The sequence below is a fragment of the Nycticebus coucang genome, chromosome 18, assembly GCF_027406575.1.
Source record: "Nycticebus coucang isolate mNycCou1 chromosome 18, mNycCou1.pri, whole genome shotgun sequence".
NCBI lineage: Eukaryota > Metazoa > Chordata > Mammalia > Primates > Lorisidae > Nycticebus > Nycticebus coucang.
The window spans coordinates 32357665-32375165 of NC_069797.1; the positions used below are offsets into that span (position 1 = coordinate 32357665).

General features: G+C 43.9%; 2 protein-coding genes across 4 annotated transcripts in view; both read left to right on the top strand.

Moving 5' to 3' along the window:
* The window catches only part of FAM222B (family with sequence similarity 222 member B), an 89819-nt gene that overhangs the window by 31918 nt on the left and 40400 nt on the right, over positions 1-17501 (top strand). The window lies entirely within an intron of this gene.
* Positions 15108-15664, top strand: LOC128570879 (10 kDa heat shock protein, mitochondrial-like). The gene has a single exon (XM_053570441.1). The coding sequence runs from the start codon at positions 15310-15312 to the stop codon at positions 15616-15618; it is 309 nt and encodes a 102-aa protein (XP_053426416.1). The 5' UTR covers positions 15108-15309; the 3' UTR covers positions 15619-15664.

Genomic DNA, 17501 nt, shown 5'->3' on the forward strand with positions numbered 1-17501 from the left:
AGCTGTGACACTATGGCACTCTACCAAGGGTGACATGTTGAGACTCTGTCTCAAAAAAAAAAAAAGAAAAGGCTCAGCCCTGTGGCTCAAGTAGTAATACACCAACTGGCTGGGACTACAGGTGCCCACCACACACCTGGCTATTTTTTTTTTTTTTTTTTTGTAAAGACAGTTTCACTTTATGGCCCTTGGTAGAGTGCCATGGCATCATACAGCTCACAGCAACCTCCAACTCCTGGGCTTAAGCGATTCTCTTGCCTCAGCCTCCCAAGTAGCTGGGACTACAGGCGCCCGCCACAACGCCCGGCTATTTTTTGGTTGCAGTTCAGCGGGGGCTGGGTTTGAACCCGCCACCCTCGGTATATGGGGCCGGCGCCTTACCGACTGAGCCACAGGTGCCACCACACCTGGCTATTTTTTATTGCAGTTGTCTTTGTTATTTAGCTGGCCCAGGCCCGGTTCAGACTTGCCAACCTTGGTATATATGCTGGCACTGTAACTACTGTGTAATGGGCACCAAGCTATTCCTATTTGGTATCTTATGTGATTTTTTATTCTCTGCCCATGGGTGAGAAATTAATACAGCTTTATAAAGTTATATCCTATTTTGAACACTTTATTTTTTTTTATGTTTCTATTTATTTTCTTTTTTTTTTGAAACAGAATCTCACTTCGTCATCCTCAGTAGAGTGCCGTGGCATCAGGTCGCAGTAACCTCAAACTCTTGGACTCATGATTCTCTTGCCTCAGCCTCCTGAGTAGATGGGACTACAAGTGCCTGCTACAATGCCTGGCTATTTTTAGAGACGAGGTCTCACTCTGGTTCAGGCTGGTCTCAAAGCTGGGGGCTCAAGCAGTTCATCCACCTAAGCCTCCTGTGTTTGTTTCTGTTTTTTTGACTGATTTGTATAATGAGTATTTTGCATGGTGTAGTGTTTGGGGTTCCCCAAAGAGTTTTTCCCAGGAGACAATAGGCTATGTATAGAATTAATCAGGAGTGCTGTGTATCTATACTGATCTCCAAGTATCATTTAAGGGGCATGGAAATCCTCAAATTTGCTCTTCTGCAAGGAAACAGTTATTACAAAGCTATGACTTTTCCTAATCTTTTAGATTGAGAGGAACATACTGCTGCTAAGGTTATAGTAACCGATTTAATTTTCTTAGCAATCTGTTTTTATCCATCCTTCTTATTTCTGAGTCACAGCTTAGAATGCTAAGGAAAAGGGCCCTATGTTCTTTCTAAAGGGAGACTCAAGTCTAATCCCCCATTCACATCAGTAGTATAAGGTGATCCCCTTGAGAAGGTGAAGGAAAATATTAGACCCTTGGTGTTGCTTGGTTCTCATAATAATCAGCTTGAGAGTTGTAAGGTTAGAATTGGGAAAAGCTTACTGAAGGTGAGAAAATATTAGAGGCAAAAAAGACTTGTGTGCTGCTCTGGAAGTGAGAGACTTATTTAGAAACAATGAATGCATTTATATGGAGATGAGTGGATGATAGTTTTTAGCTTTTCAGCTTTGTTAGTCTTATGTCAGAGACAATATTTTGTGTGATTAAGTATTACCCCATTCCCCAAGGTTTGACTCTTAGAAGCTGAATGTTTTTAGTAAGTTTGCTGTGGGTCTGAGTCGTGAGGGTAGAGGAGTTGGGAGTCTGTAATCTGTTTACTACTCAGATAAGGATGTGGAATTGAGTGCTGGTGAGTTACTGAATTCTTCTCTAAAGAGTGGTTGCTAGGCTAATTGCATCTCTATCAGTTTAATCCTCGATGGTTTACCACTAGTCTGTTTTTAGGGCCAGAGCTGCCTTTCTTTTCTTTTTTTTTTTTTTGCAGTTTTTGGCTGGGGCTGGGTTTGAACCCGCCACCTCTGGCATATGGGATCAGCGCCATACCCTTTTGAACCACAGGCGCTGCCCTTTTTTTTTTTCTTTTTTTTGAGACAGAGTCTCACTTTGTTGGTGCTGGTAGAGTGCTGTGGCATCACAGCTTACAGGAACCTCAAACTCTTGGGCTGAAGCGATTCACTTGCCTCAGCCTCCCAAGTAGCTGAGACTGCAGGTGCCCACCCCAACACCTAGCTGGTTTTAGAGGTGGGTCTGACCCTTGCTCAGGCTGGTTTTGAACCTTTGACCTCAAGCAATCCATTTGCCTCAGCCTTCCAGAGTGGTGGGAATGCAGTTGTGAGTCACCGCGCCTAGCCTGAGAGCTGACTTTCTAATGATACTGGCCTTTATGAATTCTTGTTGGATGTGTATAAATATGTTGGCTCAGTGGCTCAAAATGAAGGACTAAAACAATGTGTGGTTCTCACTTTATCCAAGATAATTTAGCTTTGGTAACCTGGCCAGGCATTGTTATTAACTTCTCTCCTGTATTAAATGGTAGGGGGGATTGTTCTCCAATATTAAAATACTACAGTGATTGATTATTTTCATTTTTGTAACTAGTAGGGGAATGAAGTAACACTCATTTTGGAAACAGGCCAGTGATAATGCTGCCCTTGGGCCTAGATGGATGGAAAAATAGGACAGAGTAAACAATTGAGGGCATAAATAATGAATCTTGCAACTGAGCCCTGGGAGAGTAAGGGAGATTATCCTCGGTGCTGTTTAATCTGACAGTGAAAAGGTAAGAGTCCAGTGAAAAGGGAAGAGTCCACTGAATTACCCAGACTAAATGCGTTACAGGATTGTTAGAGCCATTCAAAACAAAGTTACCTTTCTGATATAAACCTTTAACCCATCTTTTTGTTTTGTTTTAAGCCAGATACTTAAATTGTTACGGATCGTTAGAGCCATTCAAAACGAAGTTACCTTTTGATATAAACCTTTAACCCATCTTTTTGTTTGTTTTAAACCAGATACTTAAATTGCTTTTTTACTTTTTAGAATCTGGGCCATTGCTTCTTCCTCACTTTGTTCAATGTGTTAGTATTCTGTGAACACTGGACAGACCTTTTTTTGGGCCAGATCTTAGAATTTTGCTTGGAAATTTCATTATCTGTAAATGTATAAGATAAAAGGAAAAATCTGGCCTGGCTTAAAGGAATTCTTTTGTACCTTGAGCACACATTATGCTTTGAAATTAAATATGATGTTGTAGGGTATAATTACATAACAACTCACAAAAGGTTCAGAAAAGAGTTTCTTCAGCTCAAGAATCATTTCTAGTATTAAGAAATGTTTTTTAGTTTTGGCTCGGTGCCTATAACTCTAACTCAGCGGCTAGGGCGTCAGCCACAACATACACCAGAGCTGGTGGGTTCAAATTCAGCTTGGGCCTACCAAACAACAATGACAATTACAACCAAAAAAAAAAAAGGCATTGTGGCCGGTGCCTGTATTCCCAACTACTTGGGAGGCTCAGGCAAGAGAATTGCTTGAGCCCAAGAGTTTGAGGTTTCTGCTATGACTCCACGGTACTCTACCCAGAGCTTGAGGCTCTGTCTCAAAAAAATATATATATATATTTTTACTTTTGGATGAGTTAATTTTTTCATCCAGTGAATTAAATAAGCATGCTCTCACTGGTCTTGGCATTTTTCTGAGGTAGGGAAAACTAATGCCTTGTGAATGTCTAAATAACAGCCACGGTCTCTGAATTTTTTTTATCTCTGAATTGCTTTTCTTTTTTGAGACACAGTTTCACTATGTCACCCGGGTAGGATGCTGTGGCATCATATTAGCTCACACCAACCTCAAAACTTTTAGGCTCAAGTGATCCTCTTGGTTTACCCTCCTGAGCAGCTGGACTGCAGGTGGCCAAGTAGTTTTTCTTTTTTAGTAGAGATGGAGTCTCTTCTTGGTCAGGCTAGGCTCAAAATACTGAGCTCAAACAGTCCGCCCATCTTGGCCTTCCAGAGTGCTGGGATTATAAGCGTGAGCCACCTTGCTGGCTCTTACCTTCAAACTTTCAGGAGTCCTGTTTAAAGTGATGTAAAATAGGACTGTCTCCATGCCAAGAAGCTGACTTTCTTTTTCAGTTTGTGAAGGGAATCCAAAGATCAGGATGCTATTATCAATTAAAAGAATGTTCAGGATGAGGTGTTAGAGGAATAAAAGAGAAATGTAAAAGAAAGGCTTGAAAATTTTCTTTCTTTTGAGACAGAGTCTCAAGCTTTCGCCCTGGGTAGAGTACTGTAGCATCACAACTCATAGCAACCTCAAAATCTTGGGCTTAAGCGATCCTCTTGCTTCAGCCTCCCAAGTAGCTGGGACTACAGGCAACCGCCACAACCCCCGGCTATTTTTTGGTTATAGTTGTCATTGTTGTTTGGCAGGCTGGAGCTAGATTCGAACCTGCCAGCTCTGGTGTATGTGGCTGGCGCCTTAGTAGCTTGAGCTACAGGCGCCGAGCCTTTTTTTTGAGACAGGATCTTGCTGTACTAGAATACAGTGGCTCAACCATAGCTCACTGCAGCCTTGAACTCCTGGGCTCAATTCATCCTCCAGCCTTAGCCTCCCAAGTTACTGGGACTGTAGATGTTCACCATCACACCTGATTAATTTTTATACAATTTTTTTTTTCTTTTTTAGGAAAATAAGTGCATTAATAATTTCAGCACTGGGCGGCGCCTGTGGCTGAGTCGGTAAGGCGCCGGCCCCATATACCGAGGGTGGCGGGTTCAAACCTGGCCCCGGCCAAACTGCAGCCAAAAAATAGCCGGGCGTTGTGGCGGGCGCCTGTAGTCCCAGCTACTCGGGAGGCTGAGGCAAGAGAATCGCCTAAGCCCAGGAGTTGGAGGTTGCTGTGAGCTGTGTGAGGCCACGGCACTCTACCGAGGGCCATAAAGTGAGACTCTGTCTCTACAAAAAAAAATAATAATAATAATAATTTCAGCACTTTGGGGTGGCGCCTGTGGCTCAACGGAGTAGGGCACCAGCCCCATATGCTGGAGGTGGCGGGTTCAAACCCATCCCCAGCCAAAAACTGCAAAAAAAAAAAAATAATAATAATTTCAGCACTTTGGGAGGCCATGGTTGGAGTATTGCTTGAGTCCAGGAGTTCGAGAATAGCCTGGGAGACATAATGCAACTCTGCCTCTACAGAAAAATTTTAAAAGCAACAAAAACATTTTCTGGCTTGGCACCTGTAGCATAATGGTTATGGTGCCAGCCACATATACCGAGGCTGGCGGGTTCAAACCCAGCCCAGGCCAGCTAAACACCAATGACAACTGCAACAAAAAATAGCCAGGCGTTGTAGCAGATGCCTGTAGTCCCAGCTACCTAGGAGGCTGAGGCAAGAGAATCACTCAAGCCCAAGAGTTTGAGGTTGCTGTGAGCTACAATGCCATGGCATTCTACTGAGGGCAACATACTGAGACTCTGTCTCTGAAAAAAAAAGAACAAAAAACAAACATTTTCTGGGTATGGTGGCTAATTTTTTTGTTTCTTTGTTTAAACTGATTGATTCAAGTAATCCTCCCAGCTCAGCTTCCAGAGTAGTTGAGACTGCAGGCACATGCTACTGTACCTAGCTCATTGAAATTTCATTTTATTTGGTGCAGGTAGATTCTTGGAAGGGAGCACTGGACAGATGAGATCTGAATTTGTACATTGCATCCTAGCTGAGTGGGTCAGAGCAGAATCTTTTGCCAAGGTATGAGCAGAACTCTAAGGGTTCATTGCTGATCAGTTAATGTAGCCAGTTCTTGATTATTTAAGCAGAAGGATAAGGAAGCAAAGAATGGACAGGTAAAATCAATCAAAGATATTTCCAAGGCCACATTTTCTTCTTCTTTTTTTTTTTTTTGTGAGATGGAGACTTGCTGTGTTGTGCAGGCTTATCTGTAACTCCTGGGCTCAAGTAATCCTCCTGCCTCAGCCTCCTGAACAGCTGGGATTATAGATATGCGCCACTATGCCTGGCTAATTTTCCTTTTTTTTTTTTTTGCAGTTTTTGGCTGGGGCTGGGTTTGAACCCAGCACCTCCAGCATATGGGGCCGGTGCCCTACTCCTTTGAGTCACAGGTGCCGCCCCCTGGCTAATTTTCCTACGTTTTGTAGAGACAGGGTCTTTCTTTTGCTCAGGTTGTTTTTGTTTTTGTTTTTGGATACAGCAGGGTCTTGGTTTGTCCCCTGGGCTAGCATCATCATACCTTACTTCAACTTTAGACTCCTTGGCTAGAGTGATCCTCCTGCCTCAGCCTCCCAAGGTGCTAGGACTGCAAGGTGCTCACTACTAGGCTAATTTTTCTACTTTTGCAGAGACAGGGTCTAGCCTTTGCTCAAGTTGTTCTATACTCTTGACCCCAAGCCATCTTCAACCTCCTGTCTACTCTTCATCTAACCACCATGTCCATCCTCAGTTTCTACTTTGTTTTTTTATTTTTTTGAGACAGAGCCTCAAGCTGTCCCCCTGGGTAGACAGTGCCGTGGCATCACAGCACACAGCAACCTCCAACTCCTGGGCTCAAGCAATTCTCCTGCCTCCGCCTCCCAAGTAGCTGGGACTACAGGCGCCTGTCACAATGCCTGGCTATTTTTTTTGGTTGCAGCCATCATTGTTGTTTGGCAGGCCTAGGCTGGATTTGAACCCACCAACTCAGGTGTATGCGGCTGGCGCCTTAGCCACTTGAGCCACAGGCACCAAGCCCGGTTTCTGATTAGGGATTTGTTTTCTCTGGTCGTTTGACCAGTAGGCGAGATAGCCAAGAGTTACATTCCTCGTAGTTTCCATAATCATCAAGAGTAGTATATAACTCAATACGAATATAGAAAAATTCAGCTCAGTTTAGTTCTTCAGTTTTTTATTGAATACTTAATACCAAAATCAGTGTTGGGTTCTCCAGAGAAAAAGAATCAGTAGGATACATAGTACATAAGGGAAGATTCATTGGCTCGGCGCCTGTGGCTCAAGCTGCTAAGGCACCAGCCACATACACCTGAGCTGGTGTGTTTGAATCCAGCCTGGGCCCGCCAAACAACAATGATGGCTGTAACCAAAAAATAGCTAGGCGTTGTGGTAGGCGCCTGTAGTCCCAGCTACTTGGGAGGCGGAGGCAGGAGAATTGCTTGAGCCCAGGAGTTGGAGGTTGCTGTGAGCTGTGATGCCACGGCACTCTACCCAGGGCGACAGCTTGAGGCTCTGTCTCAAAAAAAAAAAAACAAACAAAAGAGGAGATTCATTGTGGGACTTGGCTTTCACAATTATGGAGGCTGAGAGTCCCTCAGTCTGCTGTCTGCAAGCTCAGGAATCAGGAAAGCTGGTGATATAATTCAGTCTGAGGCTAAAAGGCCCAAGAACTAGGAGGACTGATTTTGTATAAGTACCAGGCCTAAGAACCTGGAGCTCTGATTGCCAAGGATAAGAGAAGACTTGACCCTTGTTAACTAATTGCATTGAGGTCTTATAGAGAATAAGGTCTTCCACATAAATCATGTATAAATTACTGTGTGTGTGTGTGTGTGTGAGATACTTACATAACACCACTCATTTATTAGTTCGTGGTTCTATAGGTCAGAAGTCCTGATACAATGTGACTGGGTTGACTGTCTGCTCAGAGTATTACAAAGTTGAAATCAAAGTATTGGCTGTCCTAAATTCTTGTCTGAAGGTTCTGGGGGAGAATTTGCATTCAGGGTCATTGAGGTTGTTGGCAGATTTTGTTCTTCTAGGGTTATAGGACTCAGGGTCCCTTCTTCTTGCTGTCTGTCAGACTCTGCCCATGTTCTTGCCACATTCCTCTTCCATTTTCTTTCTTTTTTTTTTTTGGCCGGGGCTGGGTTTGAACCCACCACCTCCGGTATATGGGGCTGGTGCCCTACTCCTTTGAGCCACAGTTGCCACTCTCCTCTTCCAATTTCTTTTTCTTTTTGTTTTTTTTTTTTTGTAGAGACAGAGTTTCACTTTATTGCCCTCAGTAGAGTGCCATGGCGTCACACAGCTCACAGCAACCTCCAGCTCCTGGGCTTAGGCGATTCTCCTGCCTCAGCCTCCCAAGTAGCTGGGACTACAGGCGCCTGCCACAACGCCCGGCTATTTTTTTGTTGCAGTTTGGCCGGGGCCGGGTTTGAACCCGTCACCCTTGGTATATGGGGCCGGCGCCCTGCTCACTGAGCCACAGGCGCCGCCCTCCTATTCCATTTTCAAAGCTCACTTTGGAGAGTACCCCTTGTGTCCATGCTTCAAATATTTCAGACTTCTCTATAAACTAACTTTTGGTACTGGCATGTCGTCTTCGTTATTCTCTTTTGGCCCCATAGTATATGCAAATCATTTATGGTATGTGGATGAGCTGTTAGTTGCTAAGCCAAAGAAACAAACCTCTCTTCTATCATTGTGCTTACCAAAAAAACCCCTTCTAATACTGGGCTGTATATGCTAATGACTAGAGCTGTTGGCTGAAGTGAAATCCATTAGAGTAGTTAGGTTATGATTAAAGTAGTACAGTAAGTTATCGCCTTTCCTTTTTTGTGTTTTTTGGGCAGTTTTATAACTTTATTTGATGATAAGTGGTTAGTTTTCACTTACATTGTCTGTAGATCTTGAAAGTGATAACAGGTATGTAGGTAACCAAAGTATAGACTTTGTTTTTGTGAACATTCATCTTCATTATGTTTTCTGGACTGCCACACAGGAATGTGCCATCCTTATTGTCTTAGTCCCAAAGGCCTTTCTTGAGCCTGGTATCAGTGCCCATGTCTGGAGTCCTCATTTCCCTCCTGGCAAATTTCTCAATCTCTTTGAGTGCCCTAGGGACTTGCTGCTGCTTTTTTTTTGTTTTTTTGAGACAGAGTATCAAGCTGTTGTCCTGGGTAGAGTGTCATGGCATCATAGCTCACAGCAACCTCCAACTCTTGGGCTCCATGCGATCCTCTTGCCTCAGTTTTTTCTATTTTTAGTAGAGACGAGGTCCCACTCTTGCTCAGGCTAGTCCTGAGCTCATGCAATCCACCCTCCTCAATCTCCTAGAGTGCTAAGATTACAGGCATGAGCCACCTTGCCCCACCACCCACCTAATTTTCTTTTCTTTTCTTTTTTTTTTCTTTAAAGAAGGGATCTTCCTGTGCTGCCTCATCTGTTCTTCCAACTTCTTCTTCTTCTTGTTTTTTTGAGACAGAGCCTTAAGCTGTCGCCCTGGATAGAGTGCCGTGGCAGCACAGATCACAGCAACCTCCAACTCCTGGAGTTAAGCGATTCTCTTTCCTCAGCTTCCCAAGTAGCTGGGACTACAGATGCCCATCACAATGCCTGGCTATTTTTTGGTTGTAGTTGTCATTGTTGTTTGCCAGGCCCAGGCTGGATTCGAACCCACCAGCTCTGGTATATGTGGCTAGGGCCTTAGTCGCTTGTGCTACAGGTGCCACCTGGGGTTGATTTTTGAGGACAGAATTGATGGGCTGGAGTTGTCTTACAGTTTTAGCTGGATTAATGATTTTTATTTGCATCGATTTATTGGATTTCTGGCCAATCAGGAACAATTCAGGGTGAAGGTAAGTGTGATAAGGAATAGGGATAATAGGAGAGGAAACCATCTTAGTTGTGGAAACTAATAGGGATCAAGAAACTTAATATACTTTTTTTTTTTTTTTGAGACAGAGCCTCAAGCTGTTGCCCTGGGTAGAGTGCTGTGGCATCACAGCTCACAGCAACCTCCAGCTCCTGGGCTCAAGCGATTCTCCTGCCTCTGCCTCCCAAGTAGCTGGGACTACAGGCACCTGCCACAACGCCCAGCTACTTTTTGGTTGCAGCCATCATTGTTGTTTGGCGGGCCCAGGCTGGATTCAAACACACCAGCTCAGGTGTATGTGGCTGGCGCCTTAGCCGCTTGAGCCACAGGCGCCGAGCTTTTTTTTTTTTTTTTGAGAAAGAGTCTCACTACGTCATCGTTGGTAGAGTGCTGTGGTGTCACAGCTCACAGCAACTTCCATCTCCTGGACTTAAGTGATTCTCTTGCCTCAGCCTCCCAAGTAGCCGGGACTACAGGTGCCCGCCACAATGCCCAGGTATTTTTTATTTGTGGTTGTCATCATTGTTGTTTGGCAGGCCCTGGCGGGGTTCAAACCCTCCAGTTCTGGTGTATGTGGCAGGCACCCTACTGCTGAGCTACAGGCGCCGAGCCATGGGGATTTTTAAAAATGCTCTTTGGTGGGAAAATCATGCCTGGCATGATTTATGGCAGCTTTAAAACAAGCTTTCCATAACCAGTCACTGATTTTTTGCATTCAATTTGCTTTTGAGGATTTATGACAGCTTTAAAACAAGCTTTCCATAACCAGTCACTGATTTTTTGCATTCAGTTTGCTTTTGAGGATCAGTTGCTGAGTTGAATGGCAACCAGAATTTTTCTTTCTTTTTATTTATTTATTATTAAATTATAGCTGTGTACATTAATGCAATCATGGGGCACCATACACTGGTTTTATATACCATTTGACATATTTTCATCACACTGACAACCAGATTTTTTTAGGCTTAGTTGCACAGTGGTTACGGCATCAGCCACATACACTGAGGGTGGCGGGTACAAACCCGGCCCAGGCCAGCTAAACAAAAATGACAACTGCAACAAAAAGTAACTGGGCGTTGTGGCGGGTTCCTGTAGTCCCAGCCACTTTGGAGGCTGAGGCAAGATAATCGTTTATGCCCAAGAATTTGAGGTTGCTGTGATCTGTGACGCCACGGCACTCTACCACAGGTGACATAGTGAGACTGTCTCAAAAAAATAGAGAAAACCAGATTTTTTTTTTCTTTCTTTCTTTTTTTTTTTTTTTCAGTGATAGAGTCTCACTTTGTTGCCCTCAGTAGAGTGCTGCAGCGTCACAGCTTGCAGCAACCTCCAGCTCTTGGGCTTAGGCAATTCTCTTGCTTCAGCCTCCCGAGTAGCTGTTTCTACAGGTGCCTGCCACAACGCCCGGCTATTTTTTGTTGCAGTTTGACCGGGGCTGAGTTCAAGCCCATCACCTTCGGTATATGGGCCCGGCGCCCTACTCACTGAGCCATAGGTGCCACCCAGAAAACCAGATTGTTATGTTACTTGCAGAATTTAGATGATTTAGACAATATCCCTATTGCTTTAGAAGAGAGGCATAGCATTATTAGTCATAACTTATATTTGTTTATTCCAAAAGCTAAAACACTTCTACCATTAACATTTTATTTATCTTAACATTTACTATGTAAAGGATAGAACTTAATCTACTTTAAAGAAGAAAGGTGTATCAAGACTGAGAAGCTCTTTCATGTTTACATGGATGGAGCTGGAACATATTCTTCTTAGTAAAGTATCCCAAGAATGGAAGAAAAAAATACCCAATGTACACAGCCCTACTATGAAACTAATTTGGGACTCTCAATGAAAGCTATAACCCAGCTACAACTTAACAATAGGGGGAAGTGGGAAAGGGGGTGGGGTGGGTAGAGGGAGGGGAATCGGTGGGATCACACCTGTGGTGCATATTACAGGGGTATTTGCGAAACTTGGTAAATGTAGAATGTAAATGTTTTGGCACAGTAACTGAGATAACGCCGGAAAGGCTATGTTAACCACTGTGATAAAAATGTGTCAAATGGTTTATGAAGTGAGTGTATGATGCCCCATAATCATATCATTGTATACAGTTATGATTTAATAAAAAAAAAAAATAAAAAAAAATAAAAACCACACGTTAAGAAGAAGAAAAAAAAAAAGACTGAGAAGTTCAAGACAGCTTATCCCAGGTCCCAATGTATCTCTAGAAAAATCACTTTTCGGGCGGTGCCTGTGGCTCAGTTGGTAGGGTGCTGGCCCCATATACCGAGGGTGGCGGGTTCAGACCCGGCCCCGGCCAAACTGCAACCAAAAAATAGCCAGGTGTTGTGGCGGGCGCCTGTAGTCCCAGCTACTCGGGAGGCTGAGGCAAGAGAATCGCTTAAGCCCAGGAGTTGGAGGTTGCTGTGAGCTGTGTGAGGCCACAGCACTCTACCGAGGGCCATAAAGTGAGACTCTGTCTCTACAAAAAAAAAGAAAAATCACTTTTCCTGGGTTCCTGAATGGGCTCTCTGCATTACTCAGCTATTCAACTATAAGTGGTTTTGCTGTTGTGAATTTGTAGTTATAAAGGTACTGATTTGGCTTTTGCTTATCTTATTCTTCTAGAACATTTTTCATTCAACAGAAAGTGGAACCAAAAAAAAAAAAAGAAAGTGGAACCAGTAGATAAATGAAAAATCCACATCTTGATTTTAACCAGCCAGGTGTTAGCTATGCATTTACCTTAAAGTACAAGTACAAAGGATTTTATTACTTGGGCTTTATTCAATCTCTGTGAGGTATGGTGCAATTAGAGTGTGATACTGTGTTAGAACATTTCTCCCACAGAGACAAAGGAACTTTTCCTTTTAAGAAAAATCCCTAACTTATTTTCATAGTCCCTGGCAATATTAAGTTGGAACAATAAGCTTTTTCAGCAAGCTATATATTTTTTCTCTTTTCTCAAAGCTGAACAAAGGAACAAACATCCCAGGTGAAATATGTCTCTCTCTTTTTTTTTTGAAACAGTCTCTGTTGCCCTAGGTAGAGTGCCTCAGTGTCATAGCTCACAGCAACCTCACACTCTTGGGCTCAAGGGATCCTTTTGCTTTTTTTCTTTTTGTAGAGACAGAGTCTCATTTTATCGCCCTCGGTAGAGTGCTGTGGCGTCACACAGCTCACAGCAACCTCCAACTCCTGGGCTTAGGCAATTCTCTTGCCTCAGCCTCCCGAGTAGCTGGGACTACAGGCGCCTACCACAACACCTGGCTATTTTTTTGTTGGGGGGCCGGGCCTGAACCCACCACCCTCGGTATATGGAGCTGGCGCTCTACCCACTGAGCCTCAGGCGCCGCCCTCAAGGGATCTTTTTGTCTTAGCTTCCCAAATAGCTAGGGCTACAGGTGCCTGCCACAATGTCTGACTAGTTTTTCTGTTTTTGTTAGGGACGAGGTTTCACTCTTGCTCAGGGTGGTCTCGAACTCCTGTGTTCAGGTGATCCACCTGCCTTGGTCTCCCAGATTACTACGATTATAGGCGTGAGCCACCATACCCTGCCTTGAAATGTGTCTTTATTATCATTTACAGTATGTTTTGGGGGAGATTGTTCCTTAGTGCCTGTACAAGTAAGAGACTGGTGCCACTTGAGCCTCCATATCAATTTCATAGCTCTCTAAAATTTTGTTTCTGCCAACTCCCTCTACTCCTCTCCAATATTCATCTCTCCGTTCCTCATAACTAGAGAAGTAGTAGAGTGGTGGCTCAAGCATGTAATCCTAGCACTTTGGGAGGTTGAGTAGAGAGGATTAGTTGAGGGTGGGAGTGTCAGACCAGCCTGAGTAAAAGTGAGATACTGTCTTTACTAAAAAAACAGAGAATGAAAGAAAAAGAAAAGAAGACAAGTTAGGGATGGCGCCTGTGGCTCAAGGAGTAGGGTGCTGGTCCCATATGCCGGAGATGGAGGGTTCAAACCCAGCCCCGGCCAAAAACCACACACACACAAAAAAAAGAAGACAAGTTAGCCAGGCATAGTATGGTGTTGCATGTCTTTAATCCTAGCTATTTGGGAGGCTGAGGCAAGAGGATCATTTAAACCCGGGAGTTTGAAGTCACAGTGAAGTGTGATCATGTACTCTAGACTAGGCAACAGAGTAAGACTCTCAAAAAAAAAAAAAAAAAAGCGCTACCCTACCCAACATTCCTGTCTCTTCACATTGCTTTATTTATTTTTTCATAGCATTTATTATCTCCTAAGAGTTTTATGTAACTTACCTATATTTGTTTGACCCTCCTGTCTCACCTCACCTCATATCATGTAAAAATGGAAGCACCGTGAAGACAGTTTCTGTCCGATTTGTTCATTGCTGAGTTCTGAGCTTCTGGAACAGTGTCTGTTAAGTAGTAGGGGCTTAATTAATATTGGTGTGATTGGAGGAGTACTTTCTTATCTGGGAGTTAGAAATGGTGTGTATGGGAAGGGATTATTGTCTTCCTGGTGCTAGTACTAAATTAGTAACCAAGTTTATTTACTAGCTTAAGAAAAAGAATCTTTTTTTTTTTTGGTTTTTGGCCAGGGGTAGGTTTGAACCCGTCACCTCTGGCATATGGGAGCGGCGCCCTACTCCTTGAGCCACAGGCGCCGCCCAAGAGAAAGAATCTTTATGTCAAAAAAACTCAAGGAATTGTTATTAATTGGCCTAGGTGAGAGAAATGACAGACATTTTATAGCATGCAAATAGGAAGGACCACTATATAAAGATAGATGACTAGCTGTTACCCACTTTGAAGAGGACAAAGGAATAGTCTGAAAGTTCCTGAACGAGGAATGTAGGACATGCAGATCTTTATTTTTGAGAATGAATATTGGAACAGCTGACCACAGAGAGGGATGGATTCTGAGAATGGATTGTCTCTTCTCCTTTCCCTCCTCCTCCCCTCATGTCTTCAACAGAGTCTCACTTTGTCACCCTAGGTAGAGTGCCATGGCATTAGCTCACTGCAATCTTAAATTCTTAGGCTCAGACAATCCTTTTGCCTTAGCCTCCTGAGTAGCTGAGACTATCGGTATGGGACACCATGCTTGGCTAACTTTCCTAGTTTTAGGATAGAGGGCATCTCACCTTTTTTTTTTTTTTTGAGACAGTCTCACTTTGTTGCTCCAGGTAGAGTGCTATGGCGTTATAGCTCACAGCAACCTCAGATTCTTTGGCTCAAGCAATTCTTTTGCCTCAGCCTCCCCATTAGCTGGGACTATAGGCGCCCATGACAATGCCCAGCTAGTTTTTAGTAACGGGGGTTTTTGCTGTAACTCAGGCTGGTCTTGAACTCATGAGTTTAGGCAGTCTGCCCACCTTGGCCTCCCAGAGTGCTGGAATTACAGGCGTGAGCCACCACTCCAGGCCGGGGATCTTACTCTTGCTAAGGTGGGTTGGGAACTTCTGAGCTCAAGCAATCCACCTGCTTGGGCCTCCCAGAATGCTAGAATTACAGGTATGAGCTACTTCAGTCAGCCTCACAATGGATTTTCAACTTTGGTACTATATTAGAGGCAGTGATGAGAGTGAAAAGAGCACAGATCTTGGGGTCAGAAAACCTGGTTATAGTCAAGGCACTTAATAATTTTGTGTCCTTAGGTCTTGCTTCGTTGGCCAGGCTGGAGTGCAGTGGTGTATAGTACCTAGTTACTTTGCTTGTGAAAATGGCTCTAATGAAACATACTCAAACTATCTCAGAGGGAGTTTGAGAAGATCGAGTGAGAGAATCAATGTGAAAGCACTTTGAAAATTGTAAAGCCAGTCTCTCCTTGCAGCGGCGTGGTGAGAGTAGAGTGGTGATTACGGAAGTGGGAGCCATGGCAGGACAAGCACTTAGAAAGTTTCTTCCACTTTTCGGTCGAGTATTGGTTGAAAGGTGTGCAGCCGAAACTGTAACCAAAGGAGGCATTATGCTTCCAGAAAAATCTCAAGGAAAAGTATTGCAAGCAACAGTAGTGGCTGTTGGGTCAGGCTCTAAAGGAAAGGGTGGAGAGATTCAACCAGTTAGTGTGAGAGTTGGAGATAAAGTTCTTCTCCCAGAATATGGAGGCACTAAAGTAGTTCTAGATGACAAGGATCATTTCTTATTTAGACATGGTGACATTCTTGGAAAGTATGTAGACTGAAATAAATCACTACTGAAATGGCATTGATATGAAGCTGCCCATTCCCATTGAAGTTCTAAAGTTTTGCATCATGTAAATAATTGCCATGTCTCTCTTTTATAATAAATTGATGATATCTAAACTGCTGACATCCCATGTCTAACATTTTTTTTTTTTTTTTGTAGAGACAGAGTCTCACTTTAGGCCCTGGGTAGAGTGCTGTGGCATCACACAGTTCACAGCAACCTCCAACTCCTGGGCTTAAGCAATTCTCTTGCCTCAACCTCTTGAGTAGCTGGGACTACAGACGCCCGCCACAATGCCCAGCTGTTTTTTTTGTCGCAGTTCGGCCGGGGCTGTGTTTGAACACGCTACCCTCATTATATGGGGCCTTTGCCCCACCGACTGAGCCACAGGCGCCGCCACCCCCATGTCTAACATTTAGTTTCACTGTACTAATATAAACATTTCCAAATTAAAAAAAAAAAAAATTGAAGAGCTTCTTACAAATGTCAGGCATTGTTATGACTTTAGAAAACTACCTGTGTAAGTGATTTAGAATCATACAATCAGAAAGTTGGATTAAGTGACCATCAGGTCTAGATTCTCAGTGGCTGAAAATAAACCCTTTTCACATCATTCCTGATAAGTGGTCATTGCTTTTGCTTCAGTGTTTCTCCCATCCAAATACTAACCAGCTTTGATCCTGCTTAGCTGTTGAAATCACATGAGACCAAGTACGTTTAGGGTGGTATGGTCTTAGACTAACTTCAATTATTTCTTTGTTACTGTTGAACCATCTGAAATTGTTCTTTATGTTCCCTTACAATTGCTTTTCTTGCACTCTGGGAGGTTGAGACAGGTGGTTTGCTTGAGCTCAGGAGTGTGAGACTCTGTCTCTAAAAATACCCAGGCTTGGCTCAGCGTCTGTGACTCAAGTAGCTAAGGTGCCAGGCACATACACCTGAGCTGGCGGGTTCGAATCAAGCCTGGGCCCGCCAAACATCAATGATGGCTGCAACCAAAAAATAGCCAGGCGTTGTGGTGGGCGCCTGTAGTCCCAGCTACTTGGGAGGTGGAGGCAAGAGAATCGTTTGAGCCCAGGAGTTGGAGGTTGCTGTGAGCTGTGATGGCACAGCACTCTACCCAGGGCGACAGCTTGAGGCTCTGTCTCAAAATGAATTAAATAAATAAATAAACAAACAAAAATACCCAGGCTTGGTTAGGCTGGCATGGTGGCTCACATCTGTAATCCTAGCACTCTGGAAGGCTGAGGCAGGTGGATTGCTTAAGTTGATTAGTTTGAGATCAGCCTGAGCAAGAGTGAGACCCCATCTCTAAAAATAGCTGGGCTTTGTGGTGGGCGCTTATAGTCCCAGCTACTTGGGAAGGTGAGGCAAGAGGATCGCTTAAGCCCAAGAGTTTGAGGTTGCTGAGAGTTATGACACCCCCCCACCCTTGTCTCTACCCAGGGTGACAGAGAAAGACTCTGTCTCCAAAAAAAAAAAAAAAAGGCCAGACTTGGTGGCTCATGCCTGTAATCCTAGTACACTGGGGGGTCAAGGCAAGTGGATTGCTTGAGCTCATGAGTTTGAGCTCATGCTCAAACAGCCTGAGTGAAAGTGAGACCCTGTCTCCACTAAAAAGAAAAAAAAAAAAAAAAAAGAGGCTTGGAGCCTGTAATTCAGTGGTTAGGCCGCCGGCTACATACACCAAGGCTGGCGGTTTTGAACCTGGCCTGGGCCTGTCAAACAACAATGACAACTACAGCAAAAAAATAGCCGGGCGTTGTGGCAGGTACCTGTTATCCCAGCTACTTGGGAGCCTGAGGCAAGAGACTCACTTAAGCCCAAGAGTTGGAGGTTGCTGTGAGCTGTGTTGCCATGCACTTTACCCTTTACCGA

Bases quoted from the DNA above. Each gene is read 5' to 3' on its own strand.
- LOC128570879 (XM_053570441.1), top strand. From the start codon at position 15,310: ATGGCAGGACAAGCACTTAGAAAGTTTCTTCCACTTTTCGGTCGAGTA.